A 24,955-nucleotide genomic window follows, 5' to 3' on the forward strand; every position below is an offset into this window, starting at 1 on the left:
TGGACAGGTGGTTATGTTATGTGACCGATGGTGCGGCTCTGCACATGCGTGTCGGCAAAAATCCACATGTGCACGGTCGCAGTGTGAACACAGAATGTGGGGGACACGGGTTGTTCGGCCATCTGCTGCCCAGGTAAACGCCAGATCAGACTGACTTTTATCCAAGAGTGGTCGGTGACCATTGAAAGATTATTCGCCCGTACACTCGCAGGCGAATGGATGTGCCTACGCTTTTTGCTGTAGCATCCTGGTTTTTTCAGACATTCCCAATTCCTGCCAGGGGCCTGCAGTGTTCCGAGGCGGGGGGTTGGCAGTAGGCAGTCCCCCCCTATCACCCAAGCATGCGCACAGCATCTATTATTGCAGAAAGAAGGGCTGGGGGCATAGCCAGCAGCTCACTAAGCTGCTGGGCATGCCCCCACAGCAATGAAAACAGGGTGTGGCCTCATGCCAGCGCCACAAGTACAGGCCATGCCCCCTTCCCGCTAGGCCACACCCCCAAAATTTTCCACTGTCCTTCCTTGAAGGAATCAGTGTTGGGAGGTATGGATGTGTCAGCGGGTCTGGATCATTGGTCTACAGCATGATGGTCAACAGTCATTAGGTTGACACCATTAGGTCGACATGGGAAAAGGTCAAAATGAGTGTAGGTCGACATGGGAAAAGGAAAAAGAAAATCGTTGGATCACCCTTGGGCGCAGCTGCTACCGGATATCAAACACTTGATGAGGAGACACCACTCCTCCAACAACACTACTACACAAAAATTTTTTCAAGTGGACATCCTATAGCGCTTAAACACACAAATATACACAGTACTTCCCTTTTGAAACTTCTAGGACGATTGGATGGAACAGGTGATCCTTGTGATCAATTTTTCATTGTTGATTGGTCATAAAAAACAATGGAAACAGAAGGATCATGTGATTAATGAACTGTCCATACAATCAATGGGTAGGTACACCCGTGTGGATTTTCATGGGATTCTGTGCAGCTGTTATTCCTCCACCAAAAAATGGGATGTATAGATGGGCGTACCGAAACTCACATCAGAGATGTGGTGATTAAACACATAAAGGTATCTTTCATATGCGTACCCCAACTCACAATAAGTGGATGTAGTATTCACACATAAAGGTATCTTTAGACTGTAGCAGGTAAACCGATATAGCCACCAAGTGCGTACCCCAACTCACTGAATGAAAAGCTGTTACGTTCACATCAAGGTATCTTTGGGACCACTTAGTAGATCAAAAAAACTTTTAATGTCTTCCACATCCAGAAGTACATAACATGTAAAAATGAATAAAAAAGGGTAATCACTGTGACTGACAGTAAGGAAAAAACAATGGCGAAGTATGGAATTCTACAACCTGGGGGATTTTCCGGATAGTCCACCAGGTTCAGCCAAGGTCCCAAACTGGATAGCAGCAGTCAACAGCAAAGCCCCTTCCTCTGGTCACACAACGCGTTTCGATCCACTCTGGGATCTTTTTCAAGTGTACAGAGGCATGGTTTACATGGGGTTTATATACCCATGAGACAGGAAGTAAGCAGAACTTCCTGTTTCTGTGTCCAGTACAATTAATTATATTATACATAATTATGCACAGGCATAAATATACAATAAATGGCGCCTTAGCGCTTAACAAATGAACCCATTCCTGTTTAAAAATTAGCAATTACTGCGGATGAAGTTTAAAACATAAAAATAGCGTTGAACACGTAACCGGAAGTGAAGTGCGTTCCATCGCACTCACTTCCGCGTGTCAAACCAGCCTATGTAGGAAGGGCATTAGCGCCTTATTACTAAGCATGGCGGCGCTTCGGGGAGGAGAAAAGCGGGACGCTGTGCGTACCACAGCTCCCGCTTCCGCGTGTCAAACTGGAGGGGCGTGTATTCATGACGCACTCTCCGTCTGACACCCTCAGTAAGTAACGCGGTGCTGTGCGTTCCACAGCTACTACTTCCGCGTGCCAAGCATTAAAGTAGGAAGTGCGGTCTTACAGGTGCTTGGATATTAAAAAAAGGCTGAATATCGTACCGCTGGATAATATAAAGTGCAAAGTGCTTATATAGGCAATAAATATAAGGTCAGGATTGGGTTTATCTGGCACATAAAAAAACAGTAAATACAATACATATATAAATAAAATCCAATAATAATACAGCAAATCACTTTGAATAGCAGCAAGGAGAATGGTTACAGTAAAAAATACAGACACAGTAAAATATATATATAACATGACAGAATTGGTGATGTAATTCATATTTCCCAGTAATTCCATAAAGTGCACTAGAGGAGAAGGAGAAAAAAGACAAATAGTGCCTCAGAATATACATATGATAACACATATCATAGGAACCATTTTAATTCAAAGTCACTATTGTGACCACCTGGTGACAAAGTTTTGAATTTAAAAATGTATTCCATTTCTGCTTTGGCTAATTTACTTGCCACATCCTTATCTCTAAGGTCTGTGGAAACAGTCTTTAAACCAAAAAAACCAGAGATATGTGCAGGAGAACAATTGTGTACTGCCTTGAAGTGTGCAGATAATGCATGCACCTCAACTCCTTTTTTTATATTCCGCAGATGTTCAGCAACACGTGTTTTTAATGGGCGTGAGGTGCGGCCAATATAAAATTTGTCACATGTACATCTGATAGCATAAATTACATTGGAGCTATTACATGTAATAAAATCACAAATTTTAGCCTCCTTCCCATTGATAAAAATCTCAGTAGTTTTGCTCTTTTCTCCTTTAATGTGTCTACAGGGAAGACACAGGCCACATCTATAGAATCCAGTTGATCTTATTCTCCCAGGTCGAATTGGGGGTTTCAACTGGCTTGATGTAAGTTTATTTTTTAGATTAGGCGCTTTTCTGTAAATGCATACCGGTTTATCCGGAATGATGCTTTTCAGAATGGGGTCTTTTTGTAGCACTGACCAGTGTCTCCTGATAGATTTTTCAATTTCTTTGTGTCTGGGATTATAACCTGTCACAAATGCAAACTCAAATTTGTTTCCTTCTGTTCTTTGTGGTTTTGTTTTTGCTGTCATAAGGGTACTGCGGTCAATATCTTTCACTTGCTGGATTGTAGTTTCCAGAAGATTTGAATTATACCCACAAGCTTTAAACCTATCTTGCATTTCTCTAGTTTGGACTTCTAGAATTTCTGGTTCGGCACAATTCCTTTTTAGTCGTTTAAACTGGCCGCTTGGTATGGACTTTAACCAATTGTTGTGATGACAGCTAGTTGCCTGTATATAAGAACCGGAATCTGTTGGTTTCATAAAATTTTTTGTATATATTTTATTCTGTTTTATATACACTGTAATGTCCAAAAAATTGATGGTATCCTGACTTTTTTCAAAGCATAAATTGATGTTTTTATCATTGTTGTTTAAAAAAGTGCAAAAAAGATCTAAATCATGATTGCTTCCGCGCCACACAAAAAAGATATCGTCTATATATCGGACATAGGACACAAGGTTCGACCCCCAGCACATGTTTGCCCAGATGGTGTTGGACTCCCAATCTCCCATAAAGAGATTGGCATAGCTGGGGGCGAACCTTGTGCCCATAGCAGTCCCTGTGTTTTGAATATAGAAGTCGTCTTTAAATAAGAAAAAATTATTTTTCAAAATAAAAGAAATGCCTTCTGTAATAAACTCCTGTAATGACGGACTAATATCGGATTGTAATAAAGCTTTTTTTACTGCTTCTATACCATGGCTGTGATCTATAATAGTATATAAAGATGACACGTCGGCAGTTACCAACGTGTCTCCTTCTTGCCATGAAATTTCATTGAGGATCCTAAGAAAGTCGCCAGTGTCTTTCAGATGTGACCGATTTTTAGTCACTAACGGCTGTAGATGGTGGTCAATAAATTGTGATAAATTGGCCGTTAAAGAGCCCACCCCCGATATGATGGGCCTACCAGGGGGATTGTCAAGGCTCTTGTGCACTTTAGGAAGTACATAAATCACTGGAGTGATGGGGTTCTCTGGTATGAGAAATTTTCTTTGAGGATCTGTAATAGTTTGATTGTCACAGAATCTTTCTATCAAACTTTTTAATTTTATTACAGTGGCTTCCGTAGGGTCTTTCTTTAATTTACTATATACTTTGGCGTCTTTAAGTTGTCTATAGACTTCCCCTTCGTAGTCTTCTAAATTCATAAGTACAACCCCCCCCCCTTTATCTGCCGGTTTCACAATAAGGCTGTTATCATCTTTGAGTCTTTTTAGGGCCTGCCTTTCTTTAGCGGTAAGATTGTTATCGTATTTTTTTCCGTTATTTGCAAGGTTTTCCATATCATCTTGCACCAACGTGCAAAATGTTTCTATGTAGGGGCCCTTGAGATGTTTAGGAAAGAAAACTGACTTGGGTTTAAATTTATTATTCTCCATAGTAAGATTGTCATTGGTGTTTTCTTTATCGGCAAAATTTTTTTTTTTTTTTTTTTTTTTTTTTTTTTTATAGTCAGTTTCCTGACAAAACGCTGGATATCTAAAAAGGTTTCAAACGGTTGAATGTCATTGGTGGGGGCAAATTTTAAGCCTTTTCCTAAGAGGGATGTTTCTTCCCTAGTTAGGTTGTGTCTGCTCAGATTGAAAATTTTGGTTAGCTTTAATTCTTGTGATTCTGCCCCTAACTTGACTTTTTTTGGTCTTTTTCTATTGTTGTGTTTCCGTTTGGTCTCTCTATTAATGGAGTGTTTATTTCTCCCACCTCTTTTTCCACGTTTAGTTCGATTTGCAGTTATTTCTGTTGGTTTCTCCAGCCACCTCTGTCTAAAAAAGGGGTTCTGGGTGTTTGTTCCAGGGCTGTGAAACGATTACGCCATTGGGGGTCTGTATTGCCTTCTCTCATTCCTTTCCTGACAAAGGTATTTTTATTTTTATTTTGATTTTGTTCTCGTTTGTAGAAATTATTTTCAAAATGAGTTCTATCCTCTTGGTGTCCAGTTTCTCTCCATCTAGGTCTTTCAAACCCATATGGAGAATCAACTGGGCCCCTCGTCCATTGACCCCTTACTGGTCTTTCGGACTCTCTCTTGTGGGAGGATGGAATATATTGATTTTCGTTATAACGATTGTTAATTCTCCCATTGTAGTTGGAGTTTACATATTGATTCCTATTCTTATTGGGAATATATTTTTTATTATTTTTGGAATTCTTTGGTTTAAAGTGTTGTATGGTAGGAGGTACCTCTTCAACACTATTTTGGGCTTTTTTAATATCGTTATCACGTTGAAATTTTTTCAATTTTTTTGTGGCTAGCATTTTTTCTGTTTTGCCAGTATTTGAAATAATTCTATTTTCATATTGTTTGAATTCTGGGGAGCTAATGAATGGAGTCACCAATTCTTTATATTTGGTGATTTCCTTTTCAATCTCCTGTAGCTCTCTTTTTCTCTCCTCAATGATTAAACGTATGAGGGAGAGAGAGCACTCCTCAGTAATTAATTTCCACTTATTTTTGAATTCTTTATCTGCAGAGGTAAAAGACGCTTCTTTTTCAATTTTTAGTCCCTTCGGAATTAATTTGTGTGCCAAATATTCCTCCAGGGTGGCGATTTCCCACCAGGTTTTACAGTCTTTAATTAGTACCTGTTCTAGTTTTTTCATGATGTTTTCTAAATCCCCATCATAGAGATCTACTACATCTTCAGTTCTATTGAATACATTCTGAAATTTTGACAATCGACAATCTCTTGCATGAAACATGTTCTATGCAGCCTAACGGTGATACAAAACAATGGTGAACAATGGCAATATAGGAAAAAGAAAATCGTTGGATCACCCTTGGGCGCAGCTGCTACCGGATATCAAACACTTGATGAGGAGACACCACTCCTCCAACAACACTACTACACAAAAATTTTTTCAAGTGGACATCCTATAGCGCTTAAACACACAAATATACACAGTACTTCCCTTTTGAAACTTCTAGGACGATTGGATGGAACATTTGGCACACAAATTAATTCCGAAGGGACTAAAAATTGAAAAAGAAGCGTCTTTTACCTCTGCAGATAAAGAATTCAAAAATAAGTGGAAATTAATTACTGAGGAGTGCTCTCTCTCCCTCATACGTTTAATCATTGAGGAGAGAAAAAGAGAGCTACAGGAGATTGAAAAGGAAATCACCAAATATAAAGAATTGGTGACTCCATTCATTAGCTCCCCAGAATTCAAACAATATGAAAATAGAATTATTTCAAATACTGGCAAAACAGAAAAAATGCTAGCCACAAAAAAATTGAAAAAATTTCAACGTGATAACGATATTAAAAAAGCCCAAAATAGTGTTGAAGAGGTACCTCCTACCCCACAACACTTTAAACCAAAGAATTCCAAAAATAATAAAAAATATATTCCCAATAAGAATAGGAATCAATATGTAAACTCCAACTACAATGGGAGAATTAACAATCGTTATAACGAAAATCAATATATTCCATCCTCCCACAAGAGAGAGTCCGAAAGACCAGTAAGGGGTCAATGGACGAGGGGCCCAGTTGATTCTCCATATGGGTTTGAAAGACCTAGATGGAGAGAAACTGGACACCAAGAGGATAGAACTCATTTTGAAAATAATTTCTACAAACGAGAACAAAATCAAAATAAAAATAAAAATACCTTTGTCAGGAAAGGAATGAGAGAAGGCAATACAGACCCCCAATGGCGTAATCGTTTCACAGCCCTGGAACAAACACCCAGAACCCCTTTTTTAGACAGAGGTGGCTGGAGAAACCAACAGAAATAACTGCAAATCGAACTAAACGTGGAAAAAGAGGTGGGAGAAATAAACACTCCATTAATAGAGAGACCAAACGGAAACACAACAATAGAAAAAGACCAAAAAAAGTCAAGTTAGGGGCAGAATCACAAGAATTAAAGCTAACCAAAATTTTCAATCTGAGCAGACACAACCTAACTAGGGAAGAAACATCCCTCTTAGGAAAAGGCTTAAAATTTGCCCCCACCAATGACATTCAACCGTTTGAAACCTTTTTAGATATCCAGCGTTTTGTCAGGAAACTGACTATAAAAAATTTTTTTGCCGATAAAGAAAACACCAATGACAATCTTACTATGGAGAATAATAAATTTAAACCCAAGTCAGTTTTCTTTCCTAAACATCTCAAGGGCCCCTACATAGAAACATTTTGCACGTTGGTGCAAGATGATATGGAAAACCTTGCAAATAACGGAAAAAAATACGATAACAATCTTACCGCTAAAGAAAGGCAGGCCCTAAAAAGACTCAAAGATGATAACAGCCTTATTGTGAAACCGGCAGATAAAGGGGGGGGGGTTGTACTTATGAATTTAGAAGACTACGAAGGGGAAGTCTATAGACAACTTAAAGACGCCAAAGTATATAGTAAATTAAAGAAAGACCCTACGGAAGCCACTGTAATAAAATTAAAAAGTTTGATAGAAAGATTCTGTGACAATCAAACTATTACAGATCCTCAAAGAAAATTTCTCATACCAGAGAACCCCATCACTCCAGTGATTTATGTACTTCCTAAAGTGCACAAGAGCCTTGACAATCCCCCTGGTAGGCCCATCATATCGGGGGTGGGCTCTTTAACGGCCAATTTATCACAATTTATTGACCACCATCTACAGCCGTTAGTGACTAAAAATCGGTCACATCTGAAAGACACTGGCGACTTTCTTAGGATCCTCAATGAAATTTCATGGCAAGAAGGAGACACGTTGGTAACTGCCGACGTGTCATCTTTATATACTATTATAGATCACAGCCATGGTATAGAAGCAGTAAAAAAAGCTTTATTACAATCCGATATTAGTCCGTCATTACAGGAGTTTATTACAGAAGGCATTTCTTTTATTTTGAAAAATAATTTTTTCTTATTTAAAGACGACTTCTATATTCAAAACACAGGGACTGCTATGGGCACAAGGTTCGCCCCCAGCTATGCCAATCTCTTTATGGGAGATTGGGAGTCCAACACCATCTGGGCAAACATGTGCTGGGGGTCGAACCTTGTGTCCTATGTCCGATATATAGACGATATCTTTTTTGTGTGGCGCGGAAGCAATCATGATTTAGATCTTTTTTGCACTTTTTTAAACAACAATGATAAAAACATCAATTTATGCTTTGAAAAAAGTCAGGATACCATCAATTTTTTGGACATTACAGTGTATATAAAACAGAATAAAATATATACAAAAAATTTTATGAAACCAACAGATTCCGGTTCTTATATACAGGCAACTAGCTGTCATCACAACAATTGGTTAAAGTCCATACCAAGCGGCCAGTTTAAACGACTAAAAAGGAATTGTGCCGAACCAGAAATTCTAGAAGTCCAAACTAGAGAAATGCAAGATAGGTTTAAAGCTTGTGGGTATAATTCAAATCTTCTGGAAACTACAATCCAGCAAGTGAAAGATATTGACCGCAGTACCCTTATGACAGCAAAAACAAAACCACAAAGAACAGAAGGAAACAAATTTGAGTTTGCATTTGTGACAGGTTATAATCCCAGACACAAAGAAATTGAAAAATCTATCAGGAGACACTGGTCAGTGCTACAAAAAGACCCCATTCTGAAAAGCATCATTCCGGATAAACCGGTATGCATTTACAGAAAAGCGCCTAATCTAAAAAATAAACTTACATCAAGCCAGTTGAAACCCCCAATTCGACCTGGGAGAATAAGATCAACTGGATTCTATAGATGTGGCCTGTGTCTTCCCTGTAGACACATTAAAGGAGAAAAGAGCAAAACTACTGAGATTTTTATCAATGGGAAGGAGGCTAAAATTTGTGATTTTATTACATGTAATAGCTCCAATGTAATTTATGCTATCAGATGTACATGTGACAAATTTTATATTGGCCGCACCTCACGCCCATTAAAAACACGTGTTGCTGAACATCTGCGGAATATAAAAAAAGGAGTTGAGGTGCATGCATTATCTGCACACTTCAAGGCAGTACACAATTGTTCTCCTGCACATATCTCTGGTTTTTTTGGTTTAAAGACTGTTTCCACAGACCTTAGAGATAAGGATGTGGCAAGTAAATTAGCCAAAGCAGAAATGGAATACATTTTTAAATTCAAAACTTTGTCACCAGGTGGTCACAATAGTGACTTTGAATTAAAATGGTTCCTATGATATGTGTTATCATATGTATATTCTGAGGCACTGTTTGTCTTTTTTCTCCTTCTCCTCTAGTGCACTTTATGGAATTACTGGGAAATATGAATTACATCACCAATTCTGTCATGTTATATATATATTTTACTGTGTCTGTATTTTTTACTGTAACCATTCTCCTTGCTGCTATTCAAAGTGATTTGCTGTATTATTATTGGATTTTATTTATATATGTATTGTATTTACTGTTTTTTTATGTGCCAGATAAACCCAATCCTGACCTTATATTTATTGCCTATATAAGCACTTTGCACTTTATATTATCCAGCGGTACGATATTCAGCCTTTTTTTAATATCCAAGCACCTGTAAGACCGCACTTCCTACTTTAATGCTTGGCACGCGGAAGTAGTAGCTGTGGAACGCACAGCACCGCGTTACTTACTGAGGGTGTCAGACGGAGAGTGCGTCATGAATACACGCCCCTCCAGTTTGACACGCGGAAGCGGGAGCTGTGGTACGCACAGCGTCCCGCTTTTCTCCTCCCCGAAGCGCCGCCATGCTTAGTAATAAGGCGCTAATGCCCTTCCTACATAGGCTGGTTTGACACGCGGAAGTGAGTGCGATGGAACGCACTTCACTTCCGGTTACGTGTTCAACGCTATTTTTATGTTTTAAACTTCATCCGCAGTAATTGCTAATTTTTAAACAGGAATGGGTTCATTTGTTAAGCGCTAAGGCGCCATTTATTGTATATTTATGCCTGTGCATAATTATGTATAATATAATTAATTGTACTGGACACAGAAACAGGAAGTTCTGCTTACTTCCTGTCTCATGGGTATATAAACCCCATGTAAACCATGCCTCTGTACACTTGAAAAAGATCCCAGAGTGGATCGAAACGCGTTGTGTGACCAGAGGAAGGGGCTTTGCTGTTGACTGCTGCTATCCAGTTTGGGACCTTGGCTGAACCTGGTGGACTATCCGGAAAATCCCCCAGGTTGTAGAATTCCATACTTCGCCATTGTTTTTTCCTTACTGTCAGTCACAGTGATTACCCTTTTTTATTCATTTTTACATGTTATGTACTTCTGGATGTGGAAGACATTAAAAGTTTTTTTGATCTACTGAGTGGTCCCAAAGATACCTTGATGTGAACGTAACAGCTTTTCATTCAGTGAGTTGGGGTACGCACTTGGTGGCTATATCGGTTTACCTGCTACAGTCTAAAGATACCTTTATGTGTGAATACTACATCCACTTATTGTGAGTTGGGGTACGCATATGAAAGATACCTTTATGTGTTTAATCACCACATCTCTGATGTGAGTTTCGGTACGCCCATCTATACATCCCATTTTTTGGTGGAGGAATAACAGCTGCACAGAATCCCATGAAAATCCACACGGGTGTACCTACCCATTGATTGTATGGACAGTTCATTAATCACATGATCCTTCTGTTTCCATTGTTTTTTATGACCAATCAACAATGAAAAATTGATCACAAGGACGACATGGGAAAAGGTTGACATGGTTATAGGTCGAACGGTCATTAGTTCGCTAGGTCGTTAGTTCGACAGGGTCATTAGTTCGACAATGTCTAGGTCAAAAGGTCGACAAGGTGTTTTTCACAGTTTTTTTTACCTAAATGTCAGCAAGGTCGACATGGACACAGTTTAAAGTGCACCACTTCCACTCGCGTCGGGCATGGTGCCTCGCTATGCTCGGAACACTATATTATTCTCCCGCCACGCCCTAGTGGATGGTAGGGCATGAAATACCGCCTGTCGGCACATGTCGGCTCAAAAAAAATGTAAAAAAAAACCCATGTCGACCTTTTGACTGTCGACCTAGACAATGTCGAACGAATTACCTGTCGCACTAGCGACCTGTCGAACTAATGACCTTTCCACCTAGAACCATGTCAACATTTTCCCTTGTTGACCTAGACCCATGTCGACCTTTTCCCATGTCGACCTAATGGTGTCGACCTAATGACCATCGACCATCATGCTGTAGACCAAATGACCGCATCCCGTGTCAGCAAACACAGCCATTTGCATGCAGATAATCCCATTCGCTCACCTAGCAGGTAGCATTTCCCCAAAGCCAAGCTGAATCATTCCCTTAATACTGGCATTTACAGTGGATTTGTTTTTCATTTGATGCAACAATTCATGTGCTCAGTTTAACCTTCTCATTACCCAGGATTGCCGGACTATACAAGCCTCCGCACAGGAGCTCTCCTGAGGGGGTGTTATAGCAGATGCTTGAGGTAATTTTGTTACTATTATTGGCAAACCAGGGGGGTTATTCTCATTCACTCGGAAAGGCACAATCACTCTCTAATGGACAAAACCATATGCACTGTAACATGTATAGAGAGAGTTAGATTTGGGTGTTTTATTGCTTCTGTGTAGGATAAATACTGGCTGCTTTATTTTTACACTGCAATATAGATATCAGTTTGAAGTACACCTCCACCCAAATCTAACTCTCTCTGCACATGTTACATCAGTCCCACCTGCAGTGCATATGGTTTTGTCCATTAGAGAGTGATTGTGCCTTTCCGAGTGAATCAGAATAACCCCCCCAGGTCTGATGAAATATTGTTACATTGGTTACACATTAAACAGTGTAATCTGTTTGTTACACTGGATACACATTACACAATCTAATCTATTTCTCCCTCCATGCATACGTGAATGAGGAACATATTCTCCTGATATTGTGTATTTACTATTTTCACCACAGCTATTGCAGCTTTTAGCTTGTCCTGAAGACGAATAAAGTGTATCTGACCGATATCAGCACTGTCATATCGCTAAGGGCCCATTTATCATATAATATTTGCAGCTAAACACTAGTTTTTGGGGGTTAGATGTAAATATTAAGTATCTCCTGAATGTATGTAGGAGGGAGCCGGAAACCCCCGATCCCTGCTGCAATCCCTCTTTTCCCGCCAGCAGCCGGGTCCCCCATAGGTTCCTACGGGGGATGCGATGCTGCCCAATGTATCAATATTGGGCAGCATTGCAGTAGGTCCCTAGGTTACCACCATTCTGTGATGGCAGTAGCCAACTGTAGCCTGTGGGATACAGACCGCACTGCCGGCAAATCGGTTCGGTCAGCGGGGGTTGACCGGGGTTCAGCGATAACCGCATATGCGCAGACCCCCGGCACCTGGCGAAGCAGGGCACAGGGACGGGCTCCTTTCAGAGCCACTGTCCCTGCGTCTGCAGGAAGATACATTTGTCCAAAAGGACCACATATTGCAATCCTGGGGGGGTAAATGCCGCCCAGATCACATTGCATATGTGATCCAATAATAAATGGGCCCATAAGTCATCTATTGTGTGGGTTTTTTTCCTGAATTTTTTCTTAATGGAATTATTAAAGTTATGTTTTCACTTACTCCTGATAGCCAGCTAGGTATTGGCCTAGCGGGTATTGGCATTTTTTTTTTTTTTCAAGTACGTGGATGTCTACATGGAATAAAGAGGATGCGATCCAAGCCATAGGAGCTGCTATAAGTATAATTTCCTTCTGCAGGTACCCCAAACTTGGATTCTACCGGACAAGGGGACCTGTAGGTGAGTATCAGTATGTATGGGCTCTGGGTGTAGTAAAGTTATAATTTTATAATGTGTGCGTGTTTTATTTAACTATTTACATTGTGGTAGAACTACAAATACCAGCAGGCCCGTTAATGCCCTGCATGCTGTAACTTGTGGTTCTCCAAGTCCCTGCATGCAGTGCAAGCTTGCTGGGACATGTAGTTCCACTACAATGCAAGAATAGTTTTACCAAAAAAGATTGGTGAACTAGGCGCTGATGTGAGGTGCTTTTCCTAATTAAAAATTAAGCAGCTGCCTGGAAGTGATTATAGTCAATCACTAGGGGTGCACAACAAAACAAAATACAATAAATGTAAAGGCAGCGCTAATTTTAATTATCAAATAAGGGATTAACTGTTTTATAAATGTATTCAATAACATTTTTAAAAAACACATAATAAAATGTAATATAATAAAAGGTAAATTAATAAGCCCTCTTCTGGTCACTGTTGGTAATAAGCACTTTTCCTTAATAAGGCAGATATTAAGGAAAAGTGCTTATTACCAACAGTGACCAGAATTAGCGCTGCCTTTACATTTATTGTATTTTGTTTTGTAGTTCCACTACAATGTATAATAGTTTGATCTATTGGTTGGGCCCGGTACTGGATCTCAAAATACAGAGGACCCCAATTCATTTTTTCCCCCATATTTTGGGAATCAAGGCCCACCCTTGAGCCTGGCTTTGGTTTTAAAAACTACAGCAAACCCCTATTTTTACTTATACAGTTTTTTATTACTTCCACTGCCTTTTTTGGAGTGGGATGTGGGTATATAGTGCACTCACATCTAGTAAAAGAAATGAGTACCCACGTTTCCATTAAGTATCCTTTAGTTTATTCTGTATTGGGCCGTGTCTCTGTGGAGAGGTGCCACAGTGCTGGGACAGCTGGGAGAAGTGGCAGGCTGAGGAGAAAGAGCTGGGACCCCAGTGTCACAAAGCTCCAGGCAGTGCAGGAATCAAAGGTCCAATCCCAGTGCTGGATGTGTGATGGTGGGTTTTGATGGTGAAGTGGTAGTGAGGAGCAATGCAGCGGACGGAGCCGCATTTCAAATTGGTGCCACTCAGGCTGCCATTCATAAACACAACTTGCGGCAATTTAAATGTCCAGCTATTAAGCAGCCAATCATGGCTCCCTAATTGGCAGCCAATAGGAGATGGCAGCGGCAAATCAGTCAGCGCTTGTTGTGCAGTACTTGGCCCCGCCCCCGGTGTCTGATGACATATGCTGCCAGGAGGCAAAATAAGAAGGTGTGACAGCGGGTGGAGGGTGTGTGATAGTTCTCTTGAAGATGGCCAGCGGGGCCAGAAGCATCTCCAGAATATAGCGGGAGCCACGACCAGAGCTCCAGCAGCTGTGGAAGAGGACAGAAGATACTAAAACAAAGTGTACTGTTTCCCCACAGCGCAAACAAAATCAGCCTAGAGTGATCCAAACAGAAAGCCTTCACCAAGACTCAATAGGACATATGTATAAATAAATTTTGTACTTCCACTGGTGATTTCAAGAAAAAATTACACAATAAATATGTATAAAATCCAGAGTACTGTCTCTTTAAATCTAAAAAAAACATTCAAAACAGAAAGACCATTGCCAGACATTGCCTGAATGATGAAAGTAATTGTATTACTATTTATTTCACTCATATTTTGAATGAAAGTATGCACATATCAAAGATGTCTTTTCTGTTCAGGTATTAGGTTCTTCCTTATCAATTTCCTATTGAGCTTGAAGAAAGTGCATCTAGTGTAATTTTGTTTTAAAATAAACAAATTACATTTATTAGACACACTTACATAGAAAAGATAAAAACAAGCATATAACCCCTCAGGGTGACGGATTCCTATTAGCTGTACTGAGTTGATGTCAAACTCATTTGCTACTTGCCGACCAGCGGTGGGTGCAAGAACAGTTGACCGTGCAGCCTCAGGACAGGGGATCCGTTCAGTGATGGTCACTTTAGCTTGAGCGCGCTTTCGGGCCAATCCAGCCCTCCCTCAGAAGCATAGTGGTGAGGGCATAAAGTGGTCATGCAGAGGTGGGGGAACTCATTTCTCTATGCTACCTAATTACACCCCCTCCCCTCCCCCCATTAGGCAAAGGCAGGGACAGTGGTAGGATTTTGGGAATCCCCCTGCAAACTAGAATGCTTTTCTGTGAGAATTACTGTGCAGGGCCAATGTGGAGGTTAAAATGTTCCACCTCACCATTAGAGGTGGTGGAACTCAGTTCCACCCCGTTCCCCTCTGATAGTGGTCATCAGTGAATGGGGCCTTAATATACCCCACATCATTTACAAACATAGAAATCAGGTGCAGGAGCTGCATCTCCGTGCCGGAAGTGAAGATGCGTCCTTTTCCTTATGCTCTTTCTACAAGTGGAACTCATATCCACCCAATGGAATGCTCCACCATCTTTAGGGAACCAATAGTAATGTTCTCCATTTAGAGCTTTGGTCCCTAGTTTACACTGGCAGTGTCCCTAGTTGATTCTGGCCTTTTTGAGGCTCAATCCTCTGAACCCCATAGCAGCTGCATCCCCAGGACCCTCGGTAATTACGCCACTGGATCTCTCCCCTCATGTGCTTTTCCTTTTCTTACTTAAACCATCTCTGATGGCACCATATTATGCAGTTTTCTGCCACCCTGATAGTTATGTCTTTGTGGTCTGATGACGCAGCTATGGTTTTGTCCCCTGTACTTGTCCTCTACTGTATTCAACTATAAGTCACTGCTTCCTGTTTAGCATATTATTTTATGTACTCTGTAAATGGGCGCTGCAGATCCCTTGTGGCGTCATATAAATAAAGGTTGACATTGACAAATTTTCGACACATGCAACAGTCAACGTGGAAAAAGACAACACATCACATACACGTTTTACAGGCCGAGTGAACCATTTTCTATTGTCAAAAAAGGGGGGTGTGTGAAACCGCACTTTTACCTACTGGTATGCAACAGGTCAAGGTAAAAAATATACATTTATTAAAAATACACTTATAAAATATACCACATATATATATATATATATATATATATATATATATATATATATATATATATATATATATATATATATATGAAATAGCTGGTACTGAATGATAAATGATAAAAAATGGAGCCATGATAGTCACACTGTGGACACTGCAATAGAGATTACATGAAAACGCCGTCTCCCGGAAACCGGAAGTACGAAAATCGCCATTTTGATTAAGGGCATACAAAGCCTGTATGCACTACTTCATTGTTGGCTTGAGTGGAACGCATATGTGGCTCATGGATACTGGATATGATGAAACAGGAAGTCCGGAAACGGACTATCAATATTTCAAGTAGTAAAATATGTTTTTTAATGGTTTAAACTGCTCGTTTTTTGATTAAAAGATAAGGATAATGTACAGCTCTGTCTCCTATTTTAGAATATATAAGCCGATATTTATTTCTTAGATTTTCCTGAATAATTGAAGCTTACATGCAACAGGTGTAACTCATCCCCTCTAATACTTGGGGTATATAAGTGCTGGCACATGGTACACACGACATCATCTTGAAAAAGCCCTAAGAGCGAAATGCGTCGGTGCGGTGGAGCCCTGACACCCATTAGTGGAACCCAGACTCAGCAATCTCCTTGTGACCGGACCAGCTTTCCAGAACAAATATCCCAGCAGCCGTATTAAACCAGGACACTATACCAACAAACCAGGTTGAGCCCTATAACAACAGGGGCTCCCTAGGCTGGAGAAATACATCACTCCTACTGTCCAGTATCGGCAAACATCTATTGGGACAATACCAGGAAGCATCTATAGGAACGGACACTGAGATCTTAATCTTCGAGAAAATTGGGTGACTATCACGGCTCCACTTTTTATCATTTATCATTCAGTACCAGCTATTTCATATATTTATATATGTGGTATATTTTCTAAGTGTATTTTTAATAAATGTATATTTTTTACCTTGACCTGTTGCATACCAGTAGGTAAAAGCGCAGTTTCACCCCCCCCCCCCCCTTTTTCCATATTTTTTGTTTGGGCTTGACACCCTTACTTACGAAACCGCTGCTCTAGCATAGTTACCCATTTACAGGCGCCCTCATGGGACACTTTGGGGCAGATGTATTAAGCCTGGCGAAGAGATAAATTGGAAGGAGATAACGCACCAGCCAATCAACTCCAAACTGTCATATTTTAAACACAGATGATTGGCTGGTGCGTTATCTCCTTCCACTTTATCTCCAGTTTATCTCTTCACCAGGCTTAAAACATCTGCCCTTTTGTGCCCCACCCACCTTTCTTCTACATTTTCTATTGTCTCCTACTCACTGGGCTGGATGAAAACTGCTCAGTTGTGTGCACCTTAAATGTTTCATACTCTATAGTGTGTGTCTGTGTGTTTAGGGGCCTACACACAGGATGACACCGATGAGTGTAGATCGCTCAGGATCGTTCAGCACATAGTGCTGCACAGCGAAGTGTCAGCGCTGTGTGCTGGGTGATCTGTCAGGGCCAATGTTCTCCAATGAGAACACTGGCCCTGACCGGCGATCTCATTAGATTTATCCAGCATGAAGGATATGAATCACCTGGCGATAGCGACACACGGGATCACTATGGCCATACACATGGAGCGATGTAGGGGCATTTTCTAGAATTTTTCTAAAAATGCCCTAAAATTGCCCCATGTGTATGCCCCATTAGAATGTTTGTGTGTGTAATTTCCCGTAAACCTTGATTTTGTAATTTCTATTCCTGCCAGGATAATATTTGCGTGCAGACATTGGCACCTAATTTTGTCCAGTTACTGATTAAAGGGATTGTTTGCTCAGAGCTCCAGACCTCATAGGGTGACTCTCTATATAACCCCCCACCACCCAGCGGCAGCACAGACCCCAGACAGAGCCATGGAGAGCAGAGGTCTCTGTCTCATCCTCCTATGTGGGATTATCGGGACCTACGCACAACAGTGAGTATCGTCGGGATTGGGTAAAAACTCGAAGGGCCTGGACCCCGGAATGCCTGATCGGACCAGATTCCAGCAGCAATCTTACCCACTGAGTATATAGTAGAGTGCTTCCACATCCGTCCCCACCTGAGGGGTGGCCTATACAACAGCAGTGACTGGGGAGACAGGGAAGGAGAGATTGCAGCTTTTCTCTATGATCCAGGAACGGACAGTGAGGTTGTAATCTCCCCAGTGACTGCTGTAACATACACCCCCAGAAGGGACAGATGGAGACACACTCTACTATCCAGTGCAGTCCGGTGTTCCTGCATCCAGGCCATTCTGTTGTTTTGTTGTAAAGCCACCACATCATATAAGACTGAAAGATGTGCTACACCTTTTACATTGTTGTAACACCTTTTCCACTAGATGCTTATACTCACCTTACAGTGTATCAGGCGGTATATAGAGTGTAAGACCTCATTGCTATATTTCATTTATGTGATGCCCAAGTTAGGGGGGGGTAGCTGGACTAGTTTGGGGGTGCCCTGACATCAGGCTTGCCTACCCTCCCGGAATGGCCGGGAGCCTCCCGGAAATTGGATCCTTCTCCTGGCCCCCCGGGAAGGTGGGCAAGTCTCCCGCATTCTGCTAATTGCCCCCGCTCCCCCCATGCCCGCTGGTTTAATTACCTGAAATTGTGGGTCCGTGGAGAGGGGACGGGGCTAAAATGACGCGATCACTGCATTTTGCGTCATTTAAGCCCCGCCCCCTCTCTTGCGGCCCGCGAATCACGGTGTTTTCCGGCATGGGGGTGGGGCCAAATGATGTCAGACTTGCTCCAGCCCCCCTGACGTGTTGCCTCTCCGGGCTTCTCTCGGAGAGGTGAAATTAACAGTAGGCAAGTATACCTGACATGAACCCCAGAGTGTTAGGGACCTTCTCAACAGAGGTGTCATCAATATTGATGGGCATGTTCATATCTGTGGCCAAATCTATGCTAACAACCTCTTATTTGATACATATATAAAAAGTGTTCTATATCAGGTGATTGCACCTGCACCCCGCTCCGCTTGTTGCATATAATGATAAATCTCAGCAAGGTGGCGCCTATAGTTACTGTCGGGGGGCAAATATACTAGAATGGGAGTTCTGTTGAAGATGGGTTGTTGGTACTGGCAACCAATCAGATTGTACTTCTTATTCATTTGCCACCTTCTAGAAGATAATAGATTGAATCTGATTGGTTGCCCATAGCAACATCCTATCTTCAATAGAACTCCCGTCTGAGTAAATTTCCCCAGGGTGTGCAATCTAGAGCCCATATTCCTCTACAGTGGGGGCGGCCAAACCAGATCCACTAACGGTACTCGTTTTCCAGACCACATAGCTGGTGCACAGGTGCAGTCACTAACTGTTACATGTCCCAGATCACCTAGCTGGTGCACAGGTGCAGTCATTACTAACTCTCACATGTCCCAGATCACCTAGCTGGTGCACAGCTGTAGTCATTACTAACTGTCACATGTCCCAGATCACCTAGCTGGTGCACAGGTGCAGTCATTACTAACTCTCACATTATCCAGACCAATGTTCCCTCTAATTTTACGAAGTCTGTGTGCGGCAAAAGATTTTGGCTGTGCAACTCTGGAAGGAAATTTAAATTTTTGTGCATCACTTATATATAACTGGAAAATGACGTTCAGCATTTGTGTTAATTTTACTTCAAAATGATATGAAACATTTAAACATTCAAAACACAGCACATGATGTAGTTAATGGGTGAAACACACATTGGCCCTTATTCTGATCGGTGCGGATATTCCCGCATTCTTACGGTGCGGTCCGCACGCCACGGTGTTTTGCCGCGTGCGGCCATCGTCCGTAGAAACGCCCACGTGTCCTCCGCATTCGGACGGACTCACTCTTTAAGAACAGGGCGTGTTTACGGACGACATACAAAGCATGCGTGTGCGGGAGAAACACTCCGATTCGGCACGGTATTACAGAGTATTACAGAGTATGCTCGGGAATACCATATCCGAACGGGAGCCAAGCGGTGCTACCGCACGTAAGCGGAGTATTTACGCCAAACAACCCACTATGAAGTATCTTCTGGTATACATCACATGACCCACTTATTCAATTACCTATCCTCATAAAAAAATGCTTATTTGGAATTGGAATCAATTAGATTCCAATATATCCTTACAAGCATGCCTAACACATGCATTGCACACATTAACCCTTACAGCAATGTAAGTGCAATGGTTTGTATTACACCCTGTGTAAAAGATTATAACCAATCTACACATATACTATTTAAAGTGCAAATAAAACCAACAACTGTAAACTTGCATAAAGAATTTATTTAAACAGACAATTAACAGAAATAAAAAAATATAAAATTATAAATTAAATAAGCAGGTCTTTGAGGTCCTGCAGGTCTGCTTGAAGGAGCCGCAGATGGTGCTCCGCTCGCAGGAGGGCCCCACGCACCCCCTCATCTGCCGGTGTGGTGTCATCTGTGGGCATGTCAAAGGGGCAAAAATTAGTCATGTTATTCTTGCATACATTTCACATACTGCGACATAAATTGCACAAATGCTAGGTGACATGTGTGTATATATATATATATATATATATCTATGTAGAGCATGGGTCCTCAAACTGCGGCCCTCCAGATGTTGTGAAACTACAAATCCCAGCATGCCTTGCCACAGTTTTGCTATAAGGAAGTGTTAAAACTGTGGCAAGGCATGGCGGGATTTGTAGTTTCACAACATCTGGAGGGCCGCAGTTTGAGGACCCATGATGTAGAGAGATAGAGACACACATAGATAAATAGATATGACACATACATATATACATACATGCTAACTTATTTACTACATACTGTATTTTTTGGCCTATACCCTTTACTCTGCAGAAGACATAACAGTCATATTGTTTCTTCTCAGTCACAACCCACCCATGACTAACCAATGACAACCAGGTCATGGCCTCCGTCAATAAGAACTTGTCACAATCTGCTCAGTTTAAGTTCAGTGATGGTTCGTGGCATGGGAGTTATGCAAATGTCAGGAATGCACAGTACACATCCTCAAAATCATAATTCTGTCTAAACCAAGCTACAATTCTGTGAGGGCAAAAAAACAATCAGAACTACAGGGGGTGTTTAGGTAGAGGAGGCTCCTGGGACACTGGCAACTTCTGACTCCATTCCAAGGTAGGCCGGGCCATACTCCATTTATAGCATACATCCTATAAGTTTATAAATAACATTCACCAACAATATAGATTCCACTATTTGATGGGTCATAATCAACGCTTGCAGCAGGTGAATTTAATCCACAAATGATCCACTCATCCCTTTACTCCAGGATCCTGTTTAACTACAACGGTTATGTGGCAGTCAAAATGGAGCTCCAAGCCATCCCACAAACCGGTGTAATTCAGAGGTGTCCTGGATGAAAGGGATGCCTTGGACACCCCATCTAACCCGTACCTGTATCTGTAGCTACCCACTTTGGGGTCTATATGAATAGTATGGGTCAAAATTTTTTTATCACCAGTGCAACATAACAAATACCAGTACAACTACTTCATGAATGATGCATTATGTTAACATACCGATCTGCTGGTATTCCGGGGCCTGGCACGCCTCCTCCCCATCGTCATCCGACTCCTCCGGGGCAACCGTGGCCTCCTCAGCCCCCTCCTCCGCCAGCTCCTCTGCAACAACAACCTCCTCCTCCAACTCCTCCTCCACCTCCTCCTCCTCCTCCTCCTCCTCCTCCACCACCACCACCACCTCCTCCTCCACCTCCTCCTCCGCCACCAACACCTCCTCCTCCGCAACCAACTCCGCTTCCACATCCTCCTCCACCACCTCCTCACGCACCTCCTCCTCCTCCACCACCATCTCCTCCTCCTCCACTTCCTCCTCCTCCACCACCATCTCCTCCTCCTCCACTTCCTCCTCCTCCACCCTTGCCGCCACCTCCTCCTCCGGGTCTTGGGCCTCCTCCTGGCCCAGGGCTGCCTCCGCCTCTTCACGGGCCTGTCGTGCTTGGGCTCGTGCTGTGTGGTAGAAAAAAACATCATGGTCAATGTGGGGTCATTGGGGCACATGTATTAATCCATAACAAGACATACATGGAAGGGTGATAATGATGGCAAACGATGCAAGAAAGTAGCTCCTTACTGTTAATGGATTCCAAATTGTGACATTTAAATTAGTATGTGATTGGTAGTAATTTGTTCACACATTACAACCCAGGCATTTATCAATGTGTAACACATATTAGATCTGGCACATTGTATGCATCATAATCCTCAATGCTATGGCATTACATATAAAAGCCACATGACTGCATGTTAACCAGGAAGAAGCACACATAACAGTCTATGGACTTTTAAACCCATGGACACCCACTTATCATGAGACACATTTTATTGTTTATATATGCTATGTTGTAAGTGCGAAATTTCATAGCTAAAATACTCACAATCAGCAATTTCGCCCCTGAGTTGCTGGAGCAGCTGGGGCTGGCGCCTGCGGAGGTCCGACCACCGCCTCTCCAGCTGGCCGAGGGACCTACGCACCCGAGTGCGGGCGTAAATTCGGCGCCCTGCCGCAGCATAGGCCCTCCGCTTATGCCGGTTCGTGATAAAGGGCCCTGCACGGCCCAGCCTTGTCTCCATGACGGAGACAAGAACCCTCAGCTCCGCATGTGTGAAGGGTTCTGCCCTTCGTGTCTCCGCCATGTTGACAATGGCATCAATCAACCAATCAGGTGGTGGCATTGGTTGATCACAGTTATTTGTGTTAATAACTTTATTGTTCATCTTTACATGAACAGCGTCTCTGCGCCAACACAAATGGTGACAAATTCGCTTGCCTTCAAAACAGTAGTGTTGATGTATGGCAATGAACAAATCTGATATATATAAAACACAGTGTGTATGCACTTAGCAAATCCAATGACGCCTCGCTCCGCCAAGCAACGCGTGCTATAGCTTAGCAACGCATAGCTGTACTTAGCATTATTTACTCTATGCATCTATGTGTATGCGTACATTTATGTGTAAAAGACACATACACACACTTGCAGGTATCCTGAGACCAGCATTATACAACAGCCCTGCCTGCCTGCCTGCCTGCCTGCCTGCCTGCCTGGCTGCCTGCTCCTTGAAATGTTGAAACATGTGAATAAATTCTAATATCATATATATAGATATATATATATATATATATATATATATATATATATATATATATATATCTGCAAACAAATCAGACATCAACACATGAAAAAATCCAAAACACATTACAGAATAAATCAATGTACTCACCAGTCATCAGGGATAGTATCAACTACAATAATGAAGATATAACAAACACATAAGATCCCTTTAACAAGGTATAATAATTAGCACCAATATTTAACTTCCCCCAAAACTAAGCACATATGATAAATATCTCCTATTTCTTTGCCATTAGGAGGGCAGGCTGGCTAATTTTCGTGTTGTAACACTGACAACTAACACACTGTACTTATTTGAAGGGGTGATTTGTACAATAATTGGTGTGTTCTGTCAACTCGATAACATGTACCTGAAGTATCTTTGCGCCACAGAGTCCCGCAGCTGGTATCCCCTCCGGCATTCAGGGGCGCGGGATGGGCGCATGGGCGGATCTTGCGGCTCAGATGGTACCTCCCACTCATCAAAGGGTATCTCACGCCGCACAGCAATGTTGTGGAAAAATATACACAGGCCCACGATCCTCGACACCATTTCAGGCGCATATTGTAAGTCACCACCAGTGCGGTGGAGCACTCTAAATCGACCTTTTAAAAGGCCAATTGAGCGCTCCACCACTTGCCTGGTGGCAACATGCGCCCGATTGAATGCCTCCTGTGGGCCCGGTGCTGGGTAGCTGTACGGCGTAAGTAGCCAGGGCGTACATGGGTAACCGGAGTCACCCAGAACCCACGCATCACGGCCTTCCAGCTCTTGGAGTCTATGCCATATCCCGGTTTGTCGGATGACATGAGAGTCATGGGCACTTCCGGGAAACTTCGAGTTGAAGGCGAGAATCTCCATGGATGGGCCACATACCACCATCACGTTCAGTGAGTGGAACAATTTGCGGTTCCTATATATCTTCTCACTTCGAGATGGAGGCACAAATGGTACATGGGTGCCATCCACAGCCCCTATCACATTAGGGAAGCCAGCAATTTGATGGAAGGCCTGCTGGCTTCTGCGCAGGGTCTCGGTGGCAAATGTCATGGCCATGAAGTGCCCTTTGCGCCTGAACATGGCCGACGTCACACGCCTCAGGATTCGGCAGAAGGCCGGCTGAGATATTCCAGCAAGTACTGCCACTACTTGTTGGAATGATCCTGAGGCGCAGAAATGCAACACCGCCAGCAGCTGTGTGTGAGGCGGAATTGCTGTCGTGATCCCGTGTAGAGGTTCCAGATCGCTCTGAATTAAGGTGAGCAGATCCAGAATTACATGTGGTGGTAACCGGTACCTAGTAAGTACCTCATCATCGGGCATAGCAAACAGAGTCACCCGTGTGCGATAGATTCTAGCACGTCCTGGCCTCCTTGGCCGACAAGTGGGGAGAGCCGCAAGTGCCCTTAGCCTCCTCTCCATGTAGCGCATAATAGCTTCAGCAACCTATAAAGAAATGAACATAAATACTGATGCACCTATGCACATAATGGCCATATCCCACTACAAATAGATTTGTAGCCTTCAATACGTACAATAGATGGCCGCCCCGTGAAATCCCGCAGATCCATTTGACTCTCTAATGATGACACAATAATATGAACTCAATACACACCGTCCAAAACACACAGATAAAGGTGTCAGCATTTTTTGCCGACATCATGTACTATGACACATTTCATCTATTGCTGGGACATGTTGTCCTGCAATAGATGAACCCACACAGGTTGAAGACCTGTGAGTGAAATAGTGAACATGTGACATGTTGCAATAATGATACACCACTTTGCTGGCCCAACAATCTGTAGTCAGTGAGGCAATGGTGCATACATTCATACACTTACATTGTTAATGGATATCATATCTACAAGGAGCATGGAAGAGCTTACCTTAGACCCTGACAAGTCCAGATCTGGAGACAAATGATTCTAGCAGGAAGTCACTATTTATAGGGCTCTCACATGTGTGGTCTAT

At 42.3% G+C, this 24,955-nt stretch overlaps 1 protein-coding gene across 1 annotated transcript in view; it reads left to right on the plus strand.

Annotated features, from left to right (window-relative positions):
- Window positions 1-17,596: 17,596 nt before the first annotated feature.
- Window positions 17,597-24,955, plus strand: part of LOC146075784 (complement C3-like) — a 172,236-nt gene continuing 164,877 nt past the window's right edge. The window contains exon 1 of the mRNA XM_083185378.1: window positions 17,597-17,752. Within this exon, the coding sequence (XP_083041504.1) occupies window positions 17,691-17,752 (62 nt within the window). The 5' untranslated portion in view covers window positions 17,597-17,690. The remainder of the gene's footprint in view (window positions 17,753-24,955) is intronic.

Source organism: Crinia signifera, chromosome 4 (genome assembly GCF_055691185.1).
Source record: "Crinia signifera chromosome 4, ASM5569118v1, whole genome shotgun sequence".
Classification (NCBI taxonomy): domain Eukaryota; kingdom Metazoa; phylum Chordata; class Amphibia; order Anura; family Myobatrachidae; genus Crinia; species Crinia signifera.